The 25,490-nt window shown below is 36.9% G+C and overlaps 1 protein-coding gene across 9 annotated transcripts in view; it reads left to right on the forward strand.

Moving 5' to 3' along the window:
* Nucleotides 1-25,490, forward strand: part of ARHGAP32 (Rho GTPase activating protein 32) — a 189,903-nt gene that overhangs the window by 117,893 nt on the left and 46,520 nt on the right. For all 9 annotated transcript variants that reach the window (XM_081536550.1, XM_081536548.1, XM_081536553.1 and 6 more), the window contains 5 exons: nucleotides 4,364-4,501; nucleotides 7,298-7,390; nucleotides 8,229-8,351; nucleotides 9,916-9,993; nucleotides 20,875-20,956. In XM_081536550.1, the coding sequence (XP_081392676.1) occupies nucleotides 4,364-4,501; nucleotides 7,298-7,390; nucleotides 8,229-8,351; nucleotides 9,916-9,993; nucleotides 20,875-20,956 (514 nt within the window). The remainder of the gene's footprint in view (nucleotides 1-4,363; nucleotides 4,502-7,297; nucleotides 7,391-8,228; nucleotides 8,352-9,915; nucleotides 9,994-20,874; nucleotides 20,957-25,490) is intronic.

The following is a 25,490-nucleotide window of genomic DNA, read 5'->3' on the forward strand; positions in this document are numbered from 1 at the left end:
TTTGAAATCCAGTCCCCAGTATTTACCTTTTGAATCTCTGAAGGCTATTGCCTTTATGTAGTTGCTTATTGATATTTATTTCTTTGAGCAAGGCTCTCTAGAGAGAAGAGAACATGGTTGCTTTTTATAAATTTAATAAACTTGATTTTTTTAGACTAATTTTAGGTTCACAGCAAAGTTGAGTGGAAAATACAAGGTACCCAAGTATCCCTTGTCCTCATACATGCACCTCCTTCTCCACTGTGGACATCCTCTGACTAATGTGGTACATTGTTACAACAGATGAGCCTCCACTGACATACCATTGTCATCTGGGTTCACTCATGGTGTTGTTCATGCGCTGGGTTTGGATAAATTTATAATGTGTATCCACCATTATAGTATGCAGAATAGTTTCACTAGCCTTTGAATTCTCTGTGCTCTAGCTACTCATCTCTCGCTGCTCCCTAGCCCCTGGCAACCACCAATTTTTCTTTAAATTGTCTCCATAGTTTTATATTTTCTACGGTGTACTGTGGTTGGAATCATATAATATATAGCCTTTTCAAGATGGTGACTTTCACAAAGTTTCATGTCTTTTCGTGACTTGATACTTACCTCATTTTAGTGCTGAGTCATAGTCCATTGTCTGAATGTACCAAAGTTTATTTATCAATTTATCAACCAGCTAATGGACATGTAGGTTGCATCCAGGCTTCGGCAATTTTTAATAAAGCAGCTGCAAACCTTTGTGTGCAGGTATGTGTGTGAACATAACTTTTCAACTCATTTGGGTAAACACCAAGGAGTTCAATTGCTGTATCCTGTGGTAACACAGAGTATGAGTAATTTTGTAAGAAAGTGAAAAGTCTATGAAAGAAGCTGTACCATTTTGCATTCCTACCAGCAAGGAATGCTGTTATATAAATTCCTGTCATATAACATCATCTGGTGTTATCAGTATTGTGGATTTTTGCTACTCTGTTAGGTGTGTAGTGATATCTTCTTGTTTGTATTTGCCTTGCCCTGATGACATATGATGTGGAGTATCTTTTCATATGCTTATTTGCCATCTATATATCTTTCTGGTAAGGTGTACATTTTAAAATCAGTTTTTTTTGTTTTCTTGTTGATTTTTAAGTGTTCTTTGTATATTTTGGTTAACAATCCCATATCCATAATATGTGTTTTGCCAATATTTTCTCCCACGTCTATGGCTTTTCTTTTCATTCTCTTGACAGGGCAGAAAATTTTAATTTCAGTGAAGTCAAGCTTATCAATTCTTTTTTTCATGGATTTTACATTTGCTCTTATATCTAAAGAAAGTCATCACCAAACCCAAGGTCATCTATATTTTCTCCTCACCAAACCCAAGGTCATCTATATTTTCTCCTATGCTCCATTCTAAGATTTTTATGGTTTTGTGTCTTATTAAGGTGTTTTTGAATTAGTTTTTGTGAAAGGTGTAAGGTCTATGTCTAGATTTATTTTTGTGTGTGTGGATGTTCAGTTGTTCCAGCGTCACTTGTTGAAAATATAAAACAAAACAAAACTGTCTTTTCTCCATTGTGTTGCCTTTGCTTTTTTATCAAATATCAGTTGACTGTATTTAAATGAGTCTGTGTCTGGGCTTTCTATTTGTTTCATTTATGTAAATTTCTGTTCCTTTGCCAGTACCACATTGTTTTGATTATTGTAACTTTATGGTAAGTCTTGAAGTTACATACATCAGTCCTCCAACTTTCTTCTTTAATATTGTGTTAGCTATTCTGGGTCTTTTGCCACTCCATATACACTTTAGAATCAGTTGGTCAATATACAGAAAAATAACTTGCCGGGGTTTTGTCTGGGGAAGCATCATGAATCTATAGATCAAGTTGGGAAGAATTAACATCTTGGCAATACTGAGTCTTCCTGTCCACGAACATGGGACATCTCTCCACATTTAGTCCTTTGACTAAATTCTTTCACCAGAGTTTTGTAGTTTTCCTCATGTAGATGATCTTCGTATTTTGTTAGATTTATACCTAAGTATTTCATTTTGGGGGTGGTTATGTAAATGGTACTGTGTTTTTAATTTCAGACTCCACCTGTTTATTGCCTGGTATATAGGAAAGCAGTTGACTTTTGTTTATTAACCTTGTATCATGCTATTTTGATATAATCACTTACTAGTTCTAGAAGTTTTTTGTTGTTGTTTTGTGTTTTCTATCTAGATGATCATGTCATGTGTCTATAAAGGCAGTTTTATTTCTTCCTTCCCAATCTGTATATCTTTTATTTCTTTTCCTTGTCTTATTTCATTAGCTAGGAATTTCATACAGTTTTTAACAGCAGTGATGAGAGAGGATATCCTTGCCTTGTTCCTAATCTTAGTTGGAAAGCTTCAAACTTCTCACCAAAAATCAGTTCCATGTCTATGAACTATAGTAACAGACTACTAGAAAGAGAAATTAAGAAAGCAATTCCACAATTGCATCAAAAATAATAAAGTACCTAGTAATAAATTTAACCTAGGAGGTAACAGGTCTATTATTTTGTAATAACCTAAAATGGAAAATAGTCTGAAAAAATTATATATATATAGTATAACTGAATCACTTTGCTGTACAACTGAAACTAACACAATACTATAAATCAACTATATTTCAATTTTAAAAAATCCAGAGCTTTGAAATAGAACGTCACCATCTGTTTAATCTCTTTGATAGAAATATACATATGTTAAATTAATTTTGATAATTTCCTGATATTTGACGGGTTGCATAATTTTTGAAATTATGTGTGAAAGAAAAAATATTTGTAACTATGCAATAGGTTGTTTTTCTTTTTCTCTGCCTTATTGTTCATTTTTATTTATTTTTTATTTTTGCCATCCCGAAGGAACAAGTATTTAACCCACTGTTGTGACTCAGAAATGCTTTGGGTAGATGGCAGCTGTAGAAGTGAGAAAACAAAGGAGCTTACTTGAGCAAAGAGTAAAAGAAGGACTTTGCATAGTAGAAGAATAGCACTTAAAAATCATGTAGGCAAGAAAAGGAACATTTCACAAATGGAAGAAATGCAAGTAATTGAGCATAACTAGAAGCAAAGAAAGAGCATGGAGGAGTAGTGAGTGGGATCACGCAGCAGATTTAGACAGGACCAGATGATGCAAGTCCTCATATGTGCAAGAATGTTTGGATTTGATTGATCAGTAGTTCCCAAATCAGGCTGATCATCAGATTAACCGGATCTCACTCCAGAGTTACTGAACTAGCATTTCTTAGAATTGGGACCCAGGGACTGTTCTTTAAATTTTCTGCCACATCTGTTCTCTTATTTCATTCTAACAACCCTCTGAAAGAGGGAGGTGGTATTGCTCTCTGTGTAATGGAGAATTGCAGTCCAAAGTAGAATTAGGCATATTTATCCTGTTAGTTATGGGCAATACCTGTGTTTAGAATTCAGCCTCTCTCGCATGAAGTGGTACCCTCTACTCCTGCCCCATCTGGGGGAGGTGAATGGAGAAGAGGTACGTTAGAGATTTTTCTTCATGTCTGAGACGGTTGCTTTTTCTCCCAGTTTCCCCAAATTCTTATGAGACAAAAGCCCCCACATAAAAATTACTTTGTCAAACCAAATGGTGTGTAGTGGAGACCAATTCATCGCTACTGCCCACGGGAGCTTTTGAAGGCCTTTTGTCAGTGTGACCTGACAAGCTCTGCAGTTCGTATTAGGGGAGGGGAATGAAGGAGATCAGAGGCAGGGAGGTCAGAGGTGATGTGGGTCTTCACTAAAGCCCAGGCTATGAAGTGATGGATTCAAGAGAAAATTAGAAGACAGTATGTGATAAATATGTTCTGTGACTAAATTTTCATATCTAATGAACTTCAGAGCTTAGGCAAAGAAAGGAAGAAAGACTGAAAAGGGGGGAAATACAGGGGATTCTAGCTACTATAAGCACACCGAATACTTCTAGCTGAGATTTTAGTAGTGTTGATTGTCAGTGCATTTCTAGTGTCAGTCACAGAAAATGTTCACGGTAACTGATCAATAACCCAGTTTTATTTTTCTTTTATTTTTGGTAGTATTCTTCCACACAAAATCATTTAATGGTTCTTTCTGTGAGTTTAAGATCACATGTTATCTTCCTTCTACCAGTTATTATTCCCAAGGAGAACCAGTGGGCTTGACCAGGAGTAAAAAGAGGTTTAGTGGTTCTAGCTCATTTTCCATTATTAATGCTTTAATGTAGTATAACTCACTAAAGGGTTTTGAAGTTTAACGTTTACTGCAGTAAATATAAAATCTCATGAATAACCTATCACTATGGAATAAAGCCTGGTACATGACCACTCCCAATAGAGACAAATTATAGTGGTCTGTTTTTTCTTACTCGTAGGGCAAAAGTTGGATTGTTAAAAGAAGTTATGAAGATTTTCGGGTACTTGATAAACATCTTCATCTGTGTATTTATGACCGACGATTCTCGCAGCTCTCAGAGCTTCCCCGTTCTGATGCTCTGAAGGACAGTCCAGAGGTGAGCATTCGGTACTTTGTAGAAGTAATCACTATTATGTAAATCAGCAGGAAATTTTTGCCAGTAAATAAGTAAAAGCTTATTTTGAGCACTCAGGAAGATTCGTGGGATTATTTATTTATTTCTTAAAATAGTAGAAAAATTAGTAATATTTTAGGATATTTAAGTTCATTGTATAATTTTATAAAAAGAAACTCATATCTTAATACACAAATGGGTGATGTATATGAGCAGATCATTTGTCAAAGAGAATATAAACTACAGAAACAAAAATATGGAAAAATATTGACCTCACAAGTAATCAAAGGCATGCATATTCAAACGATGCTGTTTATTCAGTTTATGATGGCAGGCTGTGTCCGTGCACTTATTTCCATGCCTGTGCAAAATTTTCTAGTAAAAGTATAAGAGAGTTGTTTTTTTTTTAATTTAAGAGGAAGGAGATTCTTTTATAACATTCAGTTCAGTTCAGTTGCTCAGTTGAGTCCGACTCTTTGCAACCCCGTGAATCGCAGCACACCAGGCCTCCTTGTCCATCACCAACTCCCAGAGTCCACCCAAACCCATGTCTGTTGAGTCGGTGACGCCATCCAACCATCTCATCCTCTGTTGTCCCCTTCTCCTCCTGCCCTCAATCTTTCCCAGCATCAGGGTCTTTTCAAATGAGTCAGCTCTTCGTATCAGCTGGCCCAAGTTTTGGAGTTTCAGCTTCAAAATCAGTCCTTCCAATGAACACCCAGGACTGATCTCCTTTAGGATGGACTGGTTGGATCTCCTTGCAGTCCAAGGGACTCTCAAGAGTCTTTTCTAACACCACCGTTCAAAAGCATCAATTCTTTGGCACTCAGCTTTCTTTATAGTCCAACTCTCACATCCATACATGACCACTGGAAAAACCATAGCCTTGACTAGACGGACCTTTGTTGACAAAGTAATGTCTTTGCTTTTTAATATTCTGTCTAGGTTGGTCATAACTTACCTTCCAAAGAGTAAACGTCTTTTAATTTCATGGCTACAGTCACCATCTGCAGTGATTTTGGAGCCCCCCAAAATAAAGTCAGCCACTGTTTCTACTCTTTCCTCATCTATTTGCCGTGAAGTTTATAACATTAGAAAATGAAAATAACCATCAGGGAGTCCAAAATTGTGAGGAATCTTGAAAAGTGGATGGGATAAGATTTATGGGGGCAAGAAAATACAGTTTGAGAAACTTCTGCAGGAGGACTGCAGAGGGACAGGTAAACTGGAAATCTTCAGTGTGAAAACTGCAAAAACAAAGTAACAGAAGAGCAAACAGAGGGCTTTCAGAAGCATGATTACCATCCTGAGAGAAGGCAAGGCAGTCACATTCATGGAATAAGAATAGAGTTTATAAAAACAATCAGAGATCTTAGAAATGAACATATGGTCATTTAAATTAATCTTAATAATAACAAACCTTAATAGCCGGATGACATGCAAAGTGGACACAGATGAAGAGAGAATTAGTGAGTGGGAAGAGCAAACTCTGTAAGAACACAGCCCCAAAGGGATAAAAAGTTGTGAGAGAACAGTAGAGAATCCCAGAGAATACATCCAGAAGTTCTCACAAGTTCCTGCTGCTTTATAAGAATTATTATAGGAGGAGAGAGTGGATGGAAGTAACTAAAAACATAATGGTGGTGGTGGTTTAGTCGCTAAGTCGTGTCCCAACTTTTGCGACCTCATGGACTGTAGCCTGCCAGGCACCTCTGTCCATGGGATTTTGCAGGCAAGAATACTGGAGTGGGTTGCCATTTCCTTCTCCAAAAACATCATGTTTCCCTAAATTAAAAAAGAGCCTGTTTTCAGATTAAATCAGTCCATTAAGTTTTAAATATAATAACACCTAGAAACACTGTAAATTTTCAAAATGCCAAAAGCAGAGAGGAAATCTAAAAAGCTTCCAGAGAGCAAAAACAAGATTTTTCTTAAAGGAACAAGGAATGTATTGGCATTAGACTGCTTCGTAGCCACAATGGGTGCTTGAGAACAGTGCAAGTCCCGAGGGGAAACCCTTCCAAATCTGTAATTAATTCCTAGGCAATTACGTAGTGGAGGCAAAGTAGAGGCTCCAATCATGTAAGAACCGCCACTGTGGCAAAGCCTCAGGAATGTCCTGAAACCACAGATTCTTTCGTATGATAGAAAACCTGAATGTCTCTCTGCTTCCATTTCCCTTCTCTGCCTGTCTGTTGGTTTTTTTTTCTCAGACTGTCTCAGAACATGACTGCTCCCAACAGGTACCAGGTTCTCGTCTCTTTGTAAAATAGCAGCCAGACTGAGCTGAAATTAGGGGTTCCTGATTCCTGCAGCAACTCCTATTAGGCTACTACTGTTGGGTCTCATGCCTGGACCATCAGCTGACTTAAGGTGGAGGATCACGTATGAACTGTCCTGCCATGGCTGGGTGGGCGAAGATTGCAGCAGGCCTTGGAGAAAGTTTCAGAGTAGTGGGGAGAAGCTGGGAAGGAAAGTAATTATGTCTGTGCTATCATTTTACATTTTCAGTACAAAAATAGAAAGAGAAGGCAACCAAATTAGAAGCTGTATGACCCCTGATGATGAGGGGCCGAAGTGAAAGTCCTGCACCAGATAGGGAATTATGTAAGTGCCCGTAGTGTCAGTTCATGGAGCTGTGAAGCCTCTGTGAAGAACCTCTGTGACTATGAAAATGCCTGAAAATCTGAAGATTTTTTTCTCCCAGAAACAACCAGTTTACACCAGTTTCTTTAACAGTGAGAAACTGTTACCACTGAATCTTCTCTTTTTCTTTAGTCGGTCACTCAGATGCTTATGGCTTACCTGTCCCGCCTTTCAGCTATTGCTGGGAACAAGATCAACTGTGGACCTGCCCTTACTTGGATGGAGGTATTAATCTAGTTCACTCTTTATTAGAGTTAATTACCTATGAAAGAAATACCACGTGAATTTTGGTAGCTACTGAGTTTCAGTAATCGAATAAGTGGAGCTTATTCATGTCTTCTGGAAGATAGATATGGTACATTAAATATTTTTATCTCAAACCTTTATTGATAATCCAGGAAGCTAGTTTTAATATTATATTATGAATCAGAATGACACCTATTGTTTTGGTGTTCAATATATTAATGTTTATACATTTAGCAAGATGTGTGTATATATATATTTAATTGGCTTAGTAATGAAAATAATTTTTAGTCACTTAGAAACAACAGACAACCTTTTAAAGGATCTGATTTAAGAATGTCTTGAGTGATAGAGTATCCAGTCAGTATGTTAGATTTTTTTCTTTAATTTGCATAGGTAGAGTTACTTTATTCTCTAAGTGAAAATTGGGAAGATGATGAAAAGTAGAAAGAATATATAACTTAGAGCCAGTACATCTTGCATTGACATCTTGTTTCTTCTTTATTGGCTGTGTGATCTGGGACAAATTATTTAATCTTCTGTAATTTACGTAACCTCTTTTAGCTTTAGCATCTTCCTTGTTAGGTATTGATAATGATGATAAGTATCTTTTAAAGTTGTGAAGATTCAATTATATATAGTATATGTACAATACAATGACTGGTATATAGTAAGTAGTCAGTAAGTGGTGTTTTTTTTTTTTTTTTTAAGATTCTTTGGGTTATAGTTTTTCTAAATCGAGTTGAGTTATATAGATACACCAAGAAACTTGCAAGTTCCATGTCTTTAACCATCTCATAGTCCATTTTCTTTTTTCTAGATTGATAATAAGGGAAATCACCTTCTAGTTCATGAAGAATCCTCTATTAACACTCCTGCTGTTGGTGCTGCCCATGTTATCAAGAGGTACACTGCTCGGGCCCCAGATGAATTGACCTTAGAGGTAAGTGACCAAAGATGCTCTGTGTTAGCTCAGTCCGTGCTGCCTTTCTAGCCTCATCTTTGTGTCAGTCATTTACTTAACAAAAAGCACCAGGTGTTTCTGCCCATCACTGTCTTTCAGCCTGGCATGCCATCTATTTATATTTTAATGCTTATACTCATTCTTAAAAATTCAGCTTAAATGTCCCCCATTTCTTCTAGGAAGTCTCCTTGATTTTCTTCCTTCTACTCCAAGAAATACATACCCCCTGCCTCCCCGCCCTGCCCTCTTTACCTCTGCCCAGAGCCTGCACTGGATGTCATTCTGAACTGTTCTCAAGGCTAATCTCTGAGAGGTCACCTATTACATTCAATCAAAGTTGTTCTCCTGTTTGTCTCTGTGAGCTTCTTGAAAGCCAGATCCTCTTGTCTTTTGTCTTTTTTTTAAGTACCTGAAAGCAATACCCAGTGATACTTTTTTCTCTTTGTTCGTAGATTGAGGTAAAGACCAGATGAAAAGTGAAATGAACATTTCTTGCTATCAGATGCAAAAGAGGGGATTTAAGTTTCTTCTGTTAATATTGGCTGATGGAGATCAAAAGGAAATGCTGGCAGTTATTCGATTTAAGAGAAAAAAAGTGTACATTTTTACTATGCAGAATTCAAACAGTTCTCAACTAAATTTTTAGCTCTATACACAAAGAATCTTGATCTTGAAAGATACCGTGTCTGTTAGCAAATATGGTTTTGTGAAGAGGACGTTCATGACTGGAAAAATTAGTCGTGAATATACCACAAAAATTCTTGAAGCAATATTGTGTACATTAGCAACATTGTTCTAAAGTGTTTAACTGGTTTATCACAGAGATCATCACTTATTTTGATTGAAGAATATAACTTCCTTTAAGTATGTCATTAAAAACTATTCTTGCTATTTTTATACTTAGGATTTTGTAAAAGTTTTGTATAAACTCATTAGTTTGTCTTTTAGGGTGAACAAAGTCAGCTGTTCAGTGGGAATGTTACATTGAACCGCCTTTTGAAAGAAATGTAGCTGTCATTCAATTTTACATGTACTAAGAATAACCCAGTAATTGTAGACATCTTAGAGCGTTCCTATATAATGAAATAAGATACGTCAGTTGCTCAGCCCAGTGCCTGGCACATGGCAAGCAGCTCACTGAGTGTATTAATAGAAGCTGTTGTTGTTCTAAATATGGTAATTTAAAATTTCCTTTTATAAGTGAATCTGATCACCTTTAGTAGCAGCAGTAACAGTATTTTAACTCTGATGATGCCTAGTGTTAAAAAATCTCACACTGGCAATCAGGCTTTCTGAAGTTACTACACATGTTACTTCGACCACAGTCTTTGTGCTGCTTAACTTTTTGTAAACCTCTCCTTTACAAATGGTTAAGATTATTAAGTTCTTTACAGAAAGAAATATTAATGTTTTTCCAGAAATAATGAGCCAGAGAATAAGATACAGTTCAGATATAAAGTTTTACAGTTTAGATTTAAATTCTAGGCAGACGATTGCTTTACTATTTGATTAAAAACATTTCACTTAAAATGTTTTCTCCTAGGTGGGAGACATTGTTTCTGTTATTGACATGCCCCCCAAAGTGTTAAGCACATGGTGGAGAGGCAAGCATGGATTTCAGGTAGGCAACAAAGAATTCGGTGTGGAACCTTCAAAGAACATGTTCTCTTTCGGTAATACTTCTGTTTACAGTAGTGTGCTGGCAGTGGACTTTGTTATCAGAAATTTTGTCTGCAGTGGTGAAAAAAAAATGTAGATCACGTTAGACTTGGGTTTCCTTTTCTAGTTACTGCTGTGGAAGAAGATCTCCTCTTCTGTCCCACACGGTGGAAGAGCTGAAGTGTGAGCAGAGCCACCTGCCTGCTGACCCCTTTTAGATTATCAGGCCTGTAACTCTGGCTCACTTTTCATACTGGTTTAAAGTCATGAATCACATATGTTTTCCCTCTAGACTTAAGTCAGTTTGATCAGTGTCATTTAATGCATTATAACCGTTAATGTAAACAGTGTGTTAATAGCAGAATAACAGCAGAACCTAAGGCCGTCTCTTTCTGTTTCCTTATATCCCTAAGTAATATGAGACCTGACAACAGCATCTCCTAGGTTGACTGGACTAATTTCCACAGGATAGAAAAGTTTCCTTTTAGCTTTTAAAACTGTCACTAGAAGAACATCTAAAAATGCCTTAAAATTGTATCTTTAGTATATAACTCGTGGGTTTTAGCTGTCTATTTATAAAAATGTTCCTAAAATGCTGTGTAGATTAAATGCTCATGCTGTACAGTTGGAAATGTTAATGGCTATTATATAAATATAGCTTTATATGCATATAAAAAGTATTAGGTTTCTATAAAATGTATTTTATGACAAAATCATACAGTTTAAAACAGGACAGCATGGTGGCTAAGAACATGGGTTCTGGTGCTGTATCTCTTGGATTTTAATCTTGTGTTATTTTCAGCAAGTTGCTTTACTTCTCTGTACTTTAGTTTCCCCATTTGTAAAATGGAGATTGTAGGATTGTTGTTAATCTCTTAAGATTATCGAGAAGATTAAATGTGTGAGGATAAAATATGTAAAGTACCTAGAGCAGACTTGATGCATATTTCTCACTCAATAAATGTTGATTTTTAAATGTAAATAATTCAAATAAAATTTGATTTGATTTACACCTCAATTTGTTATAAAAGCATTCATAACAATTTAATTTGATTAACACCAAATTGATTAACCTTGTCTTTGTTACCTCACAAATTTTCTCACATGTACAATTGCAGCCCTACTTTAGCTGTGTTGATTTCTTAATTGCTATTAATAATTGGTGCTTCTGATTAAATATAAAACTAAATGGAAAGCTGGTCTTAACCAGCTTTTTATTAAGGGATCTTATTAAGGGATAAGAGATCCCTTATCTTATTAAGGGGTCAATTCTTCATGTTCATGGAAATGAGCTATAAGTGGTAGGGGCCCAAACAGGATCAAAAAGTAAATCTGGCTTTTAAATGACAGTTGTGTTTCAGTCTTGCTATTGCTTCCTCTCTTACGGTCTTAGACCGGTCACTTGCTCTCTTTGGACTACAGTAGCAGGAGACGAGGGGCTGGGCTTGGCCCTGGGCTGGCTTGAACAGTGGTCTTCCTGGGAATCAAGGCCATTTCGAGCTGCCCACTCTCAGGAGAGAGGGTGCGGGGGAGCAGAGATGTGGGCTGTTGCTTCCCAGGCTGTGGGCCAGCCTTGAGCTGTGCTGCTCTGACCCCTGCAGGAGCGTGTTCTGGAGATGTGTTGTCAGCATGTAGGCCCCGTGTCTCCACTGCAGGCCTGCTCTGCTCGATGGGTTTCTGACATGTTACGTTGGCTCCCCTGTTTCCTCCTCAGTCACAGGTATTGTTGTCTCTGGGCAGCTATTGGGACATGAGAGGGTGCAACTGGCGTGTGGAACTCTTTCCCTTAAGTCCAGCAAGCTGATGCTGTGCAGTTGCTGGCTTGTGACTTTGTTTTATTTTTTATTATTATTTTCAAAATGATTAATAGATTCTTATCATTTAGTACAAACTTACAGAATAATTGACCAGATAATACACAAAGTTTCATATACTATCTATCCCACACACTTAGTTTCTCCTATTAATATGTTGCTTTATGTTTTATAATTCACTGAATGGAATTGGCAAAATGCTGATCTTTATTAACCACAAGCTGATGAGCAGAGTTTACCTACAGCGCAGTGTAACCACTGTTTCTAGGAGTGGTCTAAGGAACACCAGGGCCAGAATCACATGGATAAGAAGGGTACAAAGTGTTAGTGTCACATCCTCCACCACAGTGATGGAAACAGTGTTGGGGTTTGCTTTTTGTTAACATTTAATGAACCAATATTTACACATGATTATTAACTATAATCCATATTTTCATTAAGACTCACTCCTTGTGATGTCTGTAGTTCTATGGGTTTTCACAAATGCATAATGACATGGATCATTCATACAAAGTGATTACCCTGTTCTTGAAAATTCCTGTGCTCGCACCTATCCATTTTCTCTCTCCTGATCTCTGACAGGCACTGATTATTTATTATCTCCATAGTTTTGCCTTTTCCAAAGCATTATATAATTGGAATCATATGGTATAATATGGAGCCTTTTCAAACTGGCTTTCAAACTGCACTTAAGATTCCTCCAAATCTTTCCATGATTTGATAGTTCCTTTTTTATCATTCATTGTTATGAATGTGCCATAATTTTGTTTTTCCATTCACTTATTAAAATGCATCTTGGTTGCTTCTAGTTTAGGGCATTTATGAATAATATTGCTATATATATCCACATGCAGATTTTTGTGTGGATATGTTTTCAGCTCCTTCAAGTAAACACCACAGAGTGCACTTGCTGTATTGTATGGTAAGATCATGCTTAGGTTTGTAAGAAACCACCAAACTGTCTTTTTAAAGTGGTTGTGCCATTATGCCTTCCCACTAGCAACAGTGGTGATGCTGCTCTGCATTCTCATCTACATTTGATGATTCTCAGTTGGTTTGTTTTTTTCAATCATTCTAATAGGCGTGTGATGGTATTTATTGCATTGTAGTCTGAATTTGCAAATAAAGTCAAGCCAAGGAATGGCATTTTCTGATACAGATAAGGGTGTTGTACTGCTCTCTTCATTTCTGTTACTAATAACTCCTTCTACTCTCTCTTCACCTCTGATTCTCAAACTTTACTTGGTGAGCTTATGATGCGTTGCATAGGGAACAGGTCAAAACGTAAAATCCTATGACATAAACCCCAGGTTCTGTTGCAGTGATCATGGAATAGGATTAAGATACATTCCTATCCATGTGATTCTGGCCCTGGTGTTCCTTAGACCATTCTGCTGGAAGCAGTGCTTACCCTGAGGTGTAGGTAAAGTCTGCCAATCAGCTAGTGGTTGATAAAGGTAAACATTTTGCCAAGTTCTAGTCTGTATGTTGTTTTAGCCCATAATTTAGCTGTGGGAACAGAAGGATTAGTTCATCCATGTTTCTAAATTATACTGTGACTGTGTTTCTTTTCTTAAACTTCTAGGAGTAGGAAGTGTGAAATTTTTATATTAACTATAGTAATTTGAAATTCTGAAATCTGTTTTTTACTTGTCTTCTAAAGAGTATATTGAGCCTTTTACCTTTGTTTTCTGAGGAGTTTCATCATATAATGTATATTTCAGAAAGGAAAAACAAAACCTCTCTGCTTTTTCTTTCTTGTTAAAAATACATGGCCTTTTTGTGTCTGTCTGTGGACTGTGGTTGGAAATGTGAGGTGAGGTGTCTGGAAGGTCTTTTTTTTTCCTTTTATAACTGGCATATCACAAATGTAAAGTGTTAATGTTTGAGGATTATTTGTTTAGTGCCATGTTTCTCAGAATTTTATCTGGGAGCCATAAGTAAAAGAATGACCTGAGAAACATGTTAAAACCAGATACAACTGATCTCTGGAGATGGGGGACAGAACTCTGAATTTTATCAGGTTCCTCAGATGATTATCAAGTACAAAATGTGAGAACCATTGACTCAGCCTCCCTGTGTTGATCCTGTGCAGATAGAGAAAGAATTAAAACACTGCTTAGTGAGTGTTCTCCTTTTCCCCCAGAAAATCTCCTAAGACATATTTGGGATGCAGTCAGTCTAATGGATAAAATACCACTTGGAGGGTGACAGAATCCTTTTCAGTCATGTTCTCTCGGTTCTCCGCAAGATGGTCGAGGGTCAGCGGATTTATTTTTACAGTTACCCCAGCCTGTCATGTGAGGGTTTCCGTGTACGAACAGCAGACAAGCAGCTCTTCAGCAATAAGCATTCCCTTACCTTAGGAGCTCAACGTGGTTCCAGAAAGCTTGCTTTCAGAAAAGCCTTCTTTATCCCTCAGGGAAGATGTTTGGAAACCTTGTCTCTTGTAGTAAGTAGTTTAATAGAGGAAGACAGTTCACCCACTTATTTATATGAAGAGCATCATTTTATGTGCGGAGTTCAAAGCTACACCTTTTCATTACTCAAAATTAAGTAGAGCAAAATATTTCCTCTCCAGTTAAGTAGTAGGAAAATGACATACTGTAATTTTTCATCTGTAGTGTTACAGGATTTCAAGGGAAGGGGGAGTCAGAGTGTGTTGCTACAAATACAAGGCATCGTAACACTTCTTGGTCCTCTTCTCTGTGCTTCCTGTTAACCTTTAATCCTCACACTCTATGAAGAAGGTGCTTTTATTACCTCCCTTACTGACAAAGAAACTAAAGCGACAGAGGACTAAACTACTGGCCTGTTACTATTTTGCTGTTTAGTGTCAGAGCTTAGGTAGAAAATTAGGTATTCTTGGCAAAGAACAGATCACAGTAGTAGTGCAGCGAACCAGTAGTGGCTTCTACTTGTCTACATGTGTGAATCATAGATTTCTAAGGTAGAAAAAATGGCAGAGGATCACCTGGTCCTAAACTGTCACCTTACAGTTGAAGAAATCGAAGGAATTTGGAAAGATGGTTTTGATTCATAAAGACAGTAAGTCAGTGATACAGCCAGAACATGAGCTTGGTGAGTTCCGATTTTCTATTTCTCCCCCTTGGATCACAAAACATACGTAAATTTTCTGAAATTATTTTCTTTGTTTCTTATTGCTGTCTTTATTTTTCTTACTAGTGCCATTAGCAGCTGCCATTGACATTTAGAGAGAAACTAGTTTCTAGATAGCCTTTTGTTAATTTATAACATCAGAATATGTCCTACCAAATGATTCTTAAACATTCAGTTTCTTGGAAATTATTGAAAAAATGGCTTACAAAAGTAGTTCTTAGCATCATCAAACCCTACACCCATTTGTTATGATAAATAATTTCTAAAATCCTTCCTTAGAATTCAGAAATGAAATTTACAAATGACAGAACAAGATACAAACACAATTTCAAAAAAGTCAATATAATTTTTCACATATAATATAAAAGAGAAATAAAAGTGTGTTGCATACTTGAAATACACAGTTGTGTATACTAGGGACAACTTCATGGAAGTCTTGTTACTTCAAATGTAGTGCACAGACCAGTAGCATTAACCTCAATCACAAAACAGAATAAAACTTACTTGTAATAGCATCAAAACTATGAACCACTTAGGGATATATCAGAAGAAAGATACAAAAGATCTGTGTACTGAAAACTACAAAGCATTTCTGAGATAAAGAATATTTTAAAAATGAGAGATATACACCCTATGTATGGGTTGGAAGTCTTTATGTTGGTAAAATGTCATCTCTTCTCAAATTGATCCCAGTCAAAATCCCAGCAGATTTTTTTTGTAGAAATCAACACACAGATTTAACAATTCATATGGAAATGCAAAGGACCTAGAAAAGAGCAACCAAAACAAATTTGAAAAAGAAGAGCAAAGTTGGAGAACTAACAGTAATTGATTTGAAGACTTAACTGTAAAACTGCAGTAACAAGAGAGTATGGCATTAGGGGAGAGATGGACAAGTAAATCAACAGGATAGAACAGAGTCAGAAGTAGACCCACACATTCATGGATGCTTGTTTACAACAGAGGTTCAATGTCCATTCAGTGGAGAAATCATGATCTGTTTTACAAATGATGTTGGGACAGTTGGATATCCATATGCCTTCATAAATCCTTTTATTTATTTCTTGTGCCATCTGCAAGTATTAACACAAAGTAGGTCATGTACCCAAAATGTAAATCTTAAACTATAAAGCTTCTAAAAGAAAACATAGGAGAAACTTTTGTGACTTTGGATTAGGCAAAGATTTCTTAGATGTATTATCAGAACAATTCATAAAATAATAAATTTCATCAAAATTTAACACTGCTGTTCTTTGAAAGGTGTTATTTATAAGACAATAAAAAGACGCACTACAGACTGGGAAAAAATATTTGCAGTGATTATATCTGATCAAGTACTTGTATCCACAGCATATAAAGAACTCTCAAAGTTCAACAAGAAAACAGAACTCACTTTAAAAAAAATAGCAAATATGGGAACAGTTAACCAAAAAGATTCATCACAAATAAACCTGTCAACAGATGCTTAACTGCAGTGATCATTAGAGAAATGCAATTAAAATAACGGTGATGGCTTGCTCTATACTTATTAGAACAGCAAGGATGTGGAGGAATTGGAACACTGACACGGTTGGGGGCAATGTAAGAGGCTCCAGCTAATTGGAAAACAGTTTGTCAGTTTTTAAAACATATACTGATGGCAAGATCCAGCCATTCCACTCCTAGGTGTTTATCCAAGAGAAAAGAAGATCTGCCTTCCTACAGAAACTCACATATGACTGTTCATAACAACCATATATGTAATGGCCCCAAGCTGGAAGCGACCCAGTTGGCTCATCAGCAAGAGATCAATGAATAAATGAACGGTGGCATTTACACAATAGAATATTACTAAGGAATAGAAAGGGAGAATTAATGATAAATACTGCAACATGACGATCCTCCAAGTAGTTACGCTGAATGAAAGAAAACCAACAACAAAGAGTACATTCTGCATGACTCTATTCATATAAAAGTGTAGGAACTGCAAAGTGATATGTAGTGGTAGATACTTGGTTGCCTGTTGAGCAGGGGTAAGGGCTGCTAAGGAGAGGGAGAAATTGCAGAGAGTTACAAGGAAACTCTGGGGGTTGATAAATATATTCATAATTTTGAGTGTGGATGCAGTTTTATGGGTGTCAACTTATCAAAATGTACATTTTAAATATGCACAGCTTGTTTGTCAGTTATACCTCAGTAAAAGTGGGAAAAAACTGCAGAAGCATCTGACTTAACTTTTCATGTGTCTAATCCTATGACAGTTTCTGCCTCTTCTGCCTGTGTCTCTTACATCCATATACTCTTCTTTCTTCTTCATGACAGACTGACTCAGGGGAAAACTACCAGATTGAAGGTTCTCTCTCCTTCCTTAAAGCCCATCCCTCAGCCTTGTCTATTTTTTTTTTCCTGTTATTATCTTTTTATTAGCTACTCCTCTACCCTTTTGGACCCTGGATGCTCATCTTTTCTTTTCCTTCCCTCCTCTTCCTAGAGTAGAAATTCATTTTGACTCCTGCCAAATATACTGAATTCCTCTCCCCTTTCTCAGCCATTTAAATTAGAGCTTTAGAAAATGTCACTTCCGCAGAAAGAATAATACAGGAAACTGGACAATAAAATTCATAGATCATATTGTTGGAATTCCAGTCACTTTTAACATTGAGCATTTTGAGTTTATTAGAATTAATTTATATTTGGTAAAATATTGACTTAAGTATGCACTATGTTTTGTCAGACCTCTTTACTGTGACCCATCCTTCTTGGATGGCCCTGCACAGCATGGTTAATAGCTTCACTGAGTTACGCAAGCCCCTTCGCCATGACAAGGCTGTGATCCGTGAAGTCGCAGAAAATTTAAAATGTTCATTAACTGTAATTTTAGGGTTAGTTATGTGTATATTTTCAATGGAACACAGTTTCATTTTTTTATCGTTGAAATTTTATAATAAGAAAATAGAATCTATTGCTTTTCACAAGTACACAGAATTAGCTCTTTTAGTAACTGTCTTACTTAAAAGAGTTACAGTTAGAAATGGTTTTGGCTTCAAGAAACAAAAGCAAACAGAAAAGGTATCATTGCTGCAGTTGAGTCAGCAGCTTAATGAAGCTAGGCAGAATTATCTAAGATTCTCTTGGCCTTTCTTTAGGGTCAGATGATTGCTACTGCTGATCCATTCCCAACACCTGGGTACACAGCAGAAGGAAGAGACAGAATAGTAGTAGGAGAGCTTTTCACATGTGCCATGGCTACACCCTAAATGCAAGGAATCTGGAAAACTGAGTTAGTTCAGCTAGCATTTAGTAATATTGCACTTTATATTAAAGGGAGATGGGTGGGCAGGGATGGGAATTAGACATTGGGTGAACCTCCCATGGACCTACCTCTGCATAATACACAGCAGCATTTCCCCCATATACCTGGACCTAATGCCTTGAGACATTTAAAAGGTGAAAGTGTAACTAGTACTTACCAATTTTATATAGTTCCTTAAAGAAGATCATTAAGCTTTGTTGAGTCTTGTGAAGAAATAATGGCAAGTTATTTTTATTTGCTGACAGATATTTGAGTTTAGAAACTACACAGATCATTCAGGTAGCTAATGGTGTCCCATTTTTATGAATTAAGAAACAGATGTTAAGCAATTTGCTGCAGATCACAGAGCCTAGGAAAAGGAGTGGTCTTTTCTCTGTAGTGAATTGCAGAAAATGTTTATAAATGGAAATGAATTAGAATTTTATGGAAAGAATGATATTTGATAGTGAGGAAACTTAGGTACACACAGGCAAAAGGTAGTAGGTATTACATGTCACATCCATACACTGGAGGAGCTGCAACCCTCTAGGTCTTCTAGTGACCAACATACTGGGATAATAAAGAATAGATAGTGTTGCACAAGTGCTTACTACATTCGTTTTGCTTATACTCATCTGTTTAATCCTCATAACAAACCTTATGAGTTAGGCACGATATCATTATGTTTAGAGGAAGAAACCGAAAGATGGATCCTAAGTTATAAACCCAGCCTAGTAAGTGGCACGGAGAAGGCAATGGCACCCCACTCCAGTACTCTTGCCTGGAAAATCCCATGGATGGAGGAGCCTGGTAGGCTACAGTCCATGGGGTCGCTAAGAGTCGGACATGACTGAGCGACTTCACTTTTCACTTTTCCCATTCATGCACTGGAGAAGGAATGGCAACCCACTCCAGTATTCTTGCCTGGAGAATCCCAGGGACGGCGGAGCCTGGTGGGCTGCCGTCAATGGGGTCGCACAGAGTTGGACACGACTGAAGCGACTTAGCAGCAGCAGCAGCAGTAAGTGGCAGTCCTAGAATAGAACCGAGGCCCTCTTAATCCTGGGGCTCAGTTGTTTAAGTCGTGTCCAACTCCTTGTGACCCCATGGACTGTAACCCACCAGGCTTCTCTGTCCATGGAATTCTCCAGGCAAGAATACTGGAGTGGGTTGCTATGCCCTCCTCCAGAGTATCTTCCTGACTCAGGGATTAAACCCATATCTCCTGTATTGCAGGTGGATTCTTTACCCACTGAGCTACCTGGGAAGCCCCAATCCTGGGGCTACACTTAGCCATAAGTGATTCTCTTAGAAGTGATTTGTGTAAGAGAGAATGAGAAGGATTTTTCAAGTTGATTCTCATCTGGTTCTAACCAATCTTGGAGGAATTTCTGCTTGTTGATTAGTTAAATAAAAAGTTGAGTAGGAAGTTGAATAAAATATGGTATAGAATTTCACCAATAAAACAAATACTTACAGCATCATTTTAGAAGGCAGTGCATATAGGAACTTTAAGATCCAAATTCAGATCTTTCAAACAAGCTGATAGTTTATTAATAAGCCCTTTTCAACTCATGATAACTGGTTACATCTTCATAATTTTAAGAGCTAACGTAGAATATCGATCAAGAAATTGAAGTAAGAATGCAGCAAATTAGTATGTAAAATACTCCCACGCAGATGAAAATTATACAGCTTAGACCTTCACGATGAGTCAGACTGTTGGAAGGCTGTTCCTTTCTTCCCCAGAGTCTGTCAACAGAGGGATGTACAAAGTGATGTAGTTTTCTTGTTTCAGCTTTAACATCTGCTGCTTGGCAGCCCAATCATATTCCTATCTAAGAAAACATCTATAAATATTGGTAAAAATTTCCTTTTTACTTTTGTTTCCCGGATCTTCATATCTGAATTCATTCTGCTGGCTATGTAGTATCTCTGGGTGATCTGGAGCTCAGTATTTTCCTAGCATAGCTCCTTGGGGGTCTTCCTAACACAACGAGCAATTTGCTACCAGGTCAATTTGTTGTGCTTTTTCAAAGCCGAGATTGGTTTTTTCATTCTCTTGCTTCCCTACTTATCCACATACTTCTGATTCTTTACCAAGCATGAATACCAGTATTTTAAATAAGCAATCATTTCGTCAGGTCATTTTTATGGAACCTATGAGAGAATGAAGAAAAAATTCACAAAAAAGTCGAATGTGGTTTAATATTGCTTTAAAAAAAATCATGGAGAAGTCAGTAAATATGAAAGTGGGCAGTAGAAGTGTTCACACAACTGGAGTGAAATTTCAGCAAAGTAAATTATTAATAGGTATAAATTATACCTTTTGCCATGCATAGCTTGGTATCAGACTAAATATTTTAGTTGGAGTAAAAGAAGTTTGGGAAATTAAAAGCTAAAACTAGAAAAGAAGACTTAGACTTTTAGGCAAATAAAACACATGACTCTATATACTCATAGCAACAGATTGTTTTATTATTTGTTTGTATAATTGGCATCATCAGTGATTTAGTCTTGGGATAGCAGAATCGCTGGGAGGGACTGTGGAGCACATTACTGGAATTGAATTGGCAATGCTCCCACACTGATCTGTTCCCTGGTTTAGAATCCTCTCTTTGCTGCCTTTCTTCTTTAGGTGGGACTCTTCCCTGGACACTGTGTTGAGTTAATTAATCAGAAAGTTCCCCAGTCAGTGACCAACTCAGTGCCAAAACCAGGTGAGTACTCTTTCTCATTAGCATGGTTATTTACCCACTGCTTAAAGATCCAGATTTTCTCTTCCAGTCAGGCACACAGCTTGTTTAGCTGTTGTGTTCATTGTCAAAATATGCATTCTTAATTTTAATGTGGTTTTGATTTTTAGTGTATTCTTTTTTCTCTGTTGATCATTTCACAAAGGTTTACATGCATTCAAACTTTTAGGCAATTTTAAGAACTGTTTGCTACATTAAGCTTTGTCATTATTTGCTTTTGCAATTATATAGTAGGAATGTAGCTAATTAATGAGCAAAATGATGAAAGAAAATGCCAGGTTTAAGGACCTGACATGGAGATAATATGATTAGCTGAAAATTAATAAATGAAGGGAATGTATATCTTATCAGTGCCTGTGAACATCCAAACTATTTTAAACAGCATTTCTTATTACTTATATAATGTGTTTGCACTGCTGCATAAGTGTGGAATATTGTACAGATATGTAAAGCAATGTGTTGCAGGGAGTAAAAATCAAAACAGTGGAAACTTTTGTTTTTAGTGGGATGACTTAATCTGGATGAGTTTTACAGAATACTTCATCAGGAACTTTTTAATGTGATATAAATTTTTAGAAAGAAAATAAAAACAAAGAATAAAGATTTTAGAAGGAGGAGGAAGTAGATTTCTCCTTCTGCCCTACTCTCCTCTCACCCTGGGATTCTCAGTCTCCTTTCAAGGCATTTTTATCCTCTATTAAACCCCCCTTCTTTGGGCAAGCTTTTAAGCATAAAACAACTTTCTCAGCAAGAACTTACTTGTTAGTGGTTGTGATGGCTGTAGTTTTCTTTTCTTTTTGAAATGTCGCATCAGTAACTTGGAAAAAAAATCCTGTGCCCACTAGCAGACACTGCTCCTCCTCTCCCTTGCCCCAGCTCTAAGCAACTGCTAATCTACTTTCTGTCTCTAGAGTTCTCTTAGCTAGACCTTTCACACAAATGAAATGAATCATACAATATGTAGTCTTGTTGTAACTGACTTCCTTCACTTAGCATAATTTTTTCAAGGTTCATCCATATATCAGTGCTTTATTCTCTCTTATGGCTAAATAGTAGTGCATTGTATGAATATACAGTGTTTATTTTATCCATTCACTTTGGGTTTCCATTTTGGGTTATTATGAATAATGCAATAATTAGTGTACAAGTTTTGGTATAGATGTATGTTTTCATTTCCTGAGTATGTATGTAGCAGTAGAATTGCCGGGTCATATGATAACTCTATGTTCAACCTTTGGAGGAATCACCAACCTTTGTAAACCAGCTGCACTGTTTTAGACTTCCACCAGCAGTGTAAATGAGAATTCAAATTGTTCTATTTCCTTGTTACTGTATTTTTGGTTATTGTTGTCTTAGTGGGTATTAAGTGATACTTCTTTATGGTTTTGATATGCATTTCCCTGATGGCTAATAATGTTGAACATCTTTTTATGTGTTTACTTATTACCCACTTGTGTATCTTTGGAGAAATGTTCAGACCTTTGTCTATTTTTTAATTTGGTTGTCTTTTTACCATTGGGTCATGTTATACATTCCACATACAAGTCCTTTATCAGATAATGTGATTTGCAGACATACATTTCCTCAAATTCTGTGTTTTGTCTTTTCTTGATGATGTCTGTTGAAGCATAAATACTTTTAATTTTGATGAAGTTCAATTTATTTTTTTATTTTCTCACTTATGCTTTTGATGTCTTAACTAAGAAGGCATTGTTTAGCCCAAGGTCAATATTTACTTCTGTATTTTCTTCTAAGTTTATAGTTTTAGATCTTCCTTTTTAACCTACTACCCATTTTGAGTTAATTTTTGTGTATGGTTTTGAGGTCCAAGTCCATTGGATATCCAGTTATCCGAGCATGATTTGTTGAAAAGATTATTTCTTCCCTATTTATTTGACTTGACTCCCTTGTAGAAACTCAGTTGACCTTAGACGCATGAATTTATTTCTAGATTTTCAGTTCTATTCCATTGATCTATATGTCTGTTCTTATTCTAGTACCCTCCTGTCTTGATTAACATTGCTTAGTAGTAAATTTTGCAGTTGGGAGGTCCTCCTACTTTATTCTTTTTCAGGATTGATTTGGTTTTTCCAGGTGCCTTGCAATTCCACATAAATTTTGGAATCATCTTGTTAGTTCTAAAAGAAGATGGTTGGGATTCTGATAGGGATTTATTGGGATAGGGATAGGGATTTATTGAATCTACATATCAATTTGGAAGGTATTACCTTCTGGCCAGTATTTAAGTCTTTCAGTCCTTGAACATGGGATTTGTTTCCCATTTAATTAGATCCTTCACGTCATTCAACTTTCTGTAGTTTTTTTTAAAGTTCTGCATATCTGTTGTCAAATTTATTTTTATTCTTTTGATGCTTTTGTAAATGGAGTTGTTTTCTTAGTTTCATTTTCTTATTGTTCATTGCAAGTGCGTAGAAATACAATTAATTTTGTATCTTAATCTTGTATCCTGAGACTTTGTTGAAATGTTTATGAGTTCTGATAGGTTGTTAGTAGATTTCTTGGTATATTCTATATATAAGGTCATGTCATTTGTGAATAGACATGTTTACTTCTTCCTTTCCAATATGCATGTTTTTATTTCTTACTCTTGCCCAGTTGCCCTGGATATGTTACAGTGTTGAAGTTTTGAGAACAGGCATCCTTGTCTTACTTTTGATCTTTTAGAAGTCATCTAATTGTTTGTTGTTATGTAAAAATTTTCAACTGTGCAGTTTTCATAGATGCCCTTTGTCAAGCTGACAAAGTACCTTTCAATTCCTAGTTTGTTGAATGATTTTATCACAAAAGGGTGTTGGGTTTTGTCAGCTATCTTTTTTAATGTAAGTTTTATTTTTGGCTGTGCTGGGTCTTCGTTGCAGCGTGAGCTCTTCTCTAGTTGTGGAGAGCGGGAGCTACTCTCTAGTTGTGGTGTGTGGGCTTCTTGTTGGGGTGGCTTCTCTAGTTTGTGCAGCATGGGCTCTGGGGCATGCAGGCTTCAGCAGTTGTGGCTCCCAGGCTTTAAAGCACAGGCTCAATAGCTGTGGCGCATGGGCTTAGTTGCTCCATGGCCTGTGGGATCTTCCCAGACTAGGGATCGAACCCATGTCTCTGGCATTGGCCGGTGGACTCTTCACCACTGAGCCACCAGGGAAGCCCTGTCTGATACTTCTTATCCATCTGAGATGATCATGAGTTTTTGTGGTCACTGCTTTAAAGTTACCAAAATTCTATATCAAAAATGTACTGTTATTTCTTATATATTATTTTCATGCATTTCTGCTATAATAAACTTAACTTTTATTAATTATAAAGTCTTATCTTTGATCATGTTACCTCAGATATACTGTAAGCTGTTTTTAAAAATCAGCTTAATATTGGGCAGGGAGGTGGGAGGAGGGTTCAGGATGGGGAACACATGTACACCCATGGCTGATTCATATCAGTGTATGGCAAAACGCACTACAATATTGTAAAGTAATTAGCCTCCAGTTAAAATAAATAAATTTAAAAAAATTAGCTTAATATTCGTATTGTATCAAAGGCTTTCTCCATGTTCTGAATATGAAAGTGAATTTCTAATAGTGATAACCTCCAGCACTTTTAAAACTTGAGAAAGTTAATCAGTTATTGACATTTCTGGAAAATGGGTTTCTATGAATAGACCTGTATGGTGTTGTTAATTCTAAATTAGTAGTGATGTGTAATGACAGCACACCTTCAAAAGCTAATATTTTATCTTTGGTGGGCAACACTGCAGCGTTGGCATAGGGAAATGTGCATTCTTAATACATTTTGAAAAGGATAATGTGAATTCTATCAGCCTCAGGCTTGTTTCACACTTTAAAACTGTCTTTGCCTTCAGTGCAAATAACTTGAATGTTCTATTTATTTTTAACATTGCCATCTGTCACTGTGAGATACCAGGTCTGAAAGATGGAGCTGTAGTTTGAGACTGCAACTTAAAGCTCCCTATATTATTGCACAACAAGGGCAATAAGGAAAATTTTCCCTTTGGAACTCGTCTTTAATGTTCTCAGTATGACCAGTTATTTGTGTCTGTAAAAATAAAGTTAATGAATCACCATGTTCTGACCAAGATAGCACGTATCCATGGTACCTTAAGGAAAAGGGCGTGTGTGGGGTTGGGAGGTGGGGAGGAGAGTTACGAAGAAGAAAGGTAAACGCTTGTTCCAAAGAAACGGGCGCTTGTTCCGTCCCCGCAGGTTCTGCTTTGACAGCTGATGAGGCTGAGGTGAGTGGGAGGAAGAGGAAGGAAGGGCATGAGGACTTGTGTGTTTGTTTCCTGCTTGGCATTTACTGAGCAGTTATTTACTGATGTCTTTCTTCAGGTTTTCAGCCTTCTCAGCTGTTGCCTCCGCAGATGTTTCTTCTGCGCACTTCTCTCGTCCTCCACCCCTTCCACATGTCACTCACCTCTCTGATGTTGGCTCACCGTCCTTTCTCCAGCTCACGTGCTTCCTGCTGACCTCTTCTCTCT

The sequence above is a fragment of the Giraffa tippelskirchi genome, chromosome 10 (assembly GCF_054371585.1).
Source record: "Giraffa tippelskirchi isolate mGirTip1 chromosome 10, T2T-mGirTip1v1.2.pri, whole genome shotgun sequence".
NCBI classification, from domain to species: domain Eukaryota; kingdom Metazoa; phylum Chordata; class Mammalia; order Artiodactyla; family Giraffidae; genus Giraffa; species Giraffa tippelskirchi.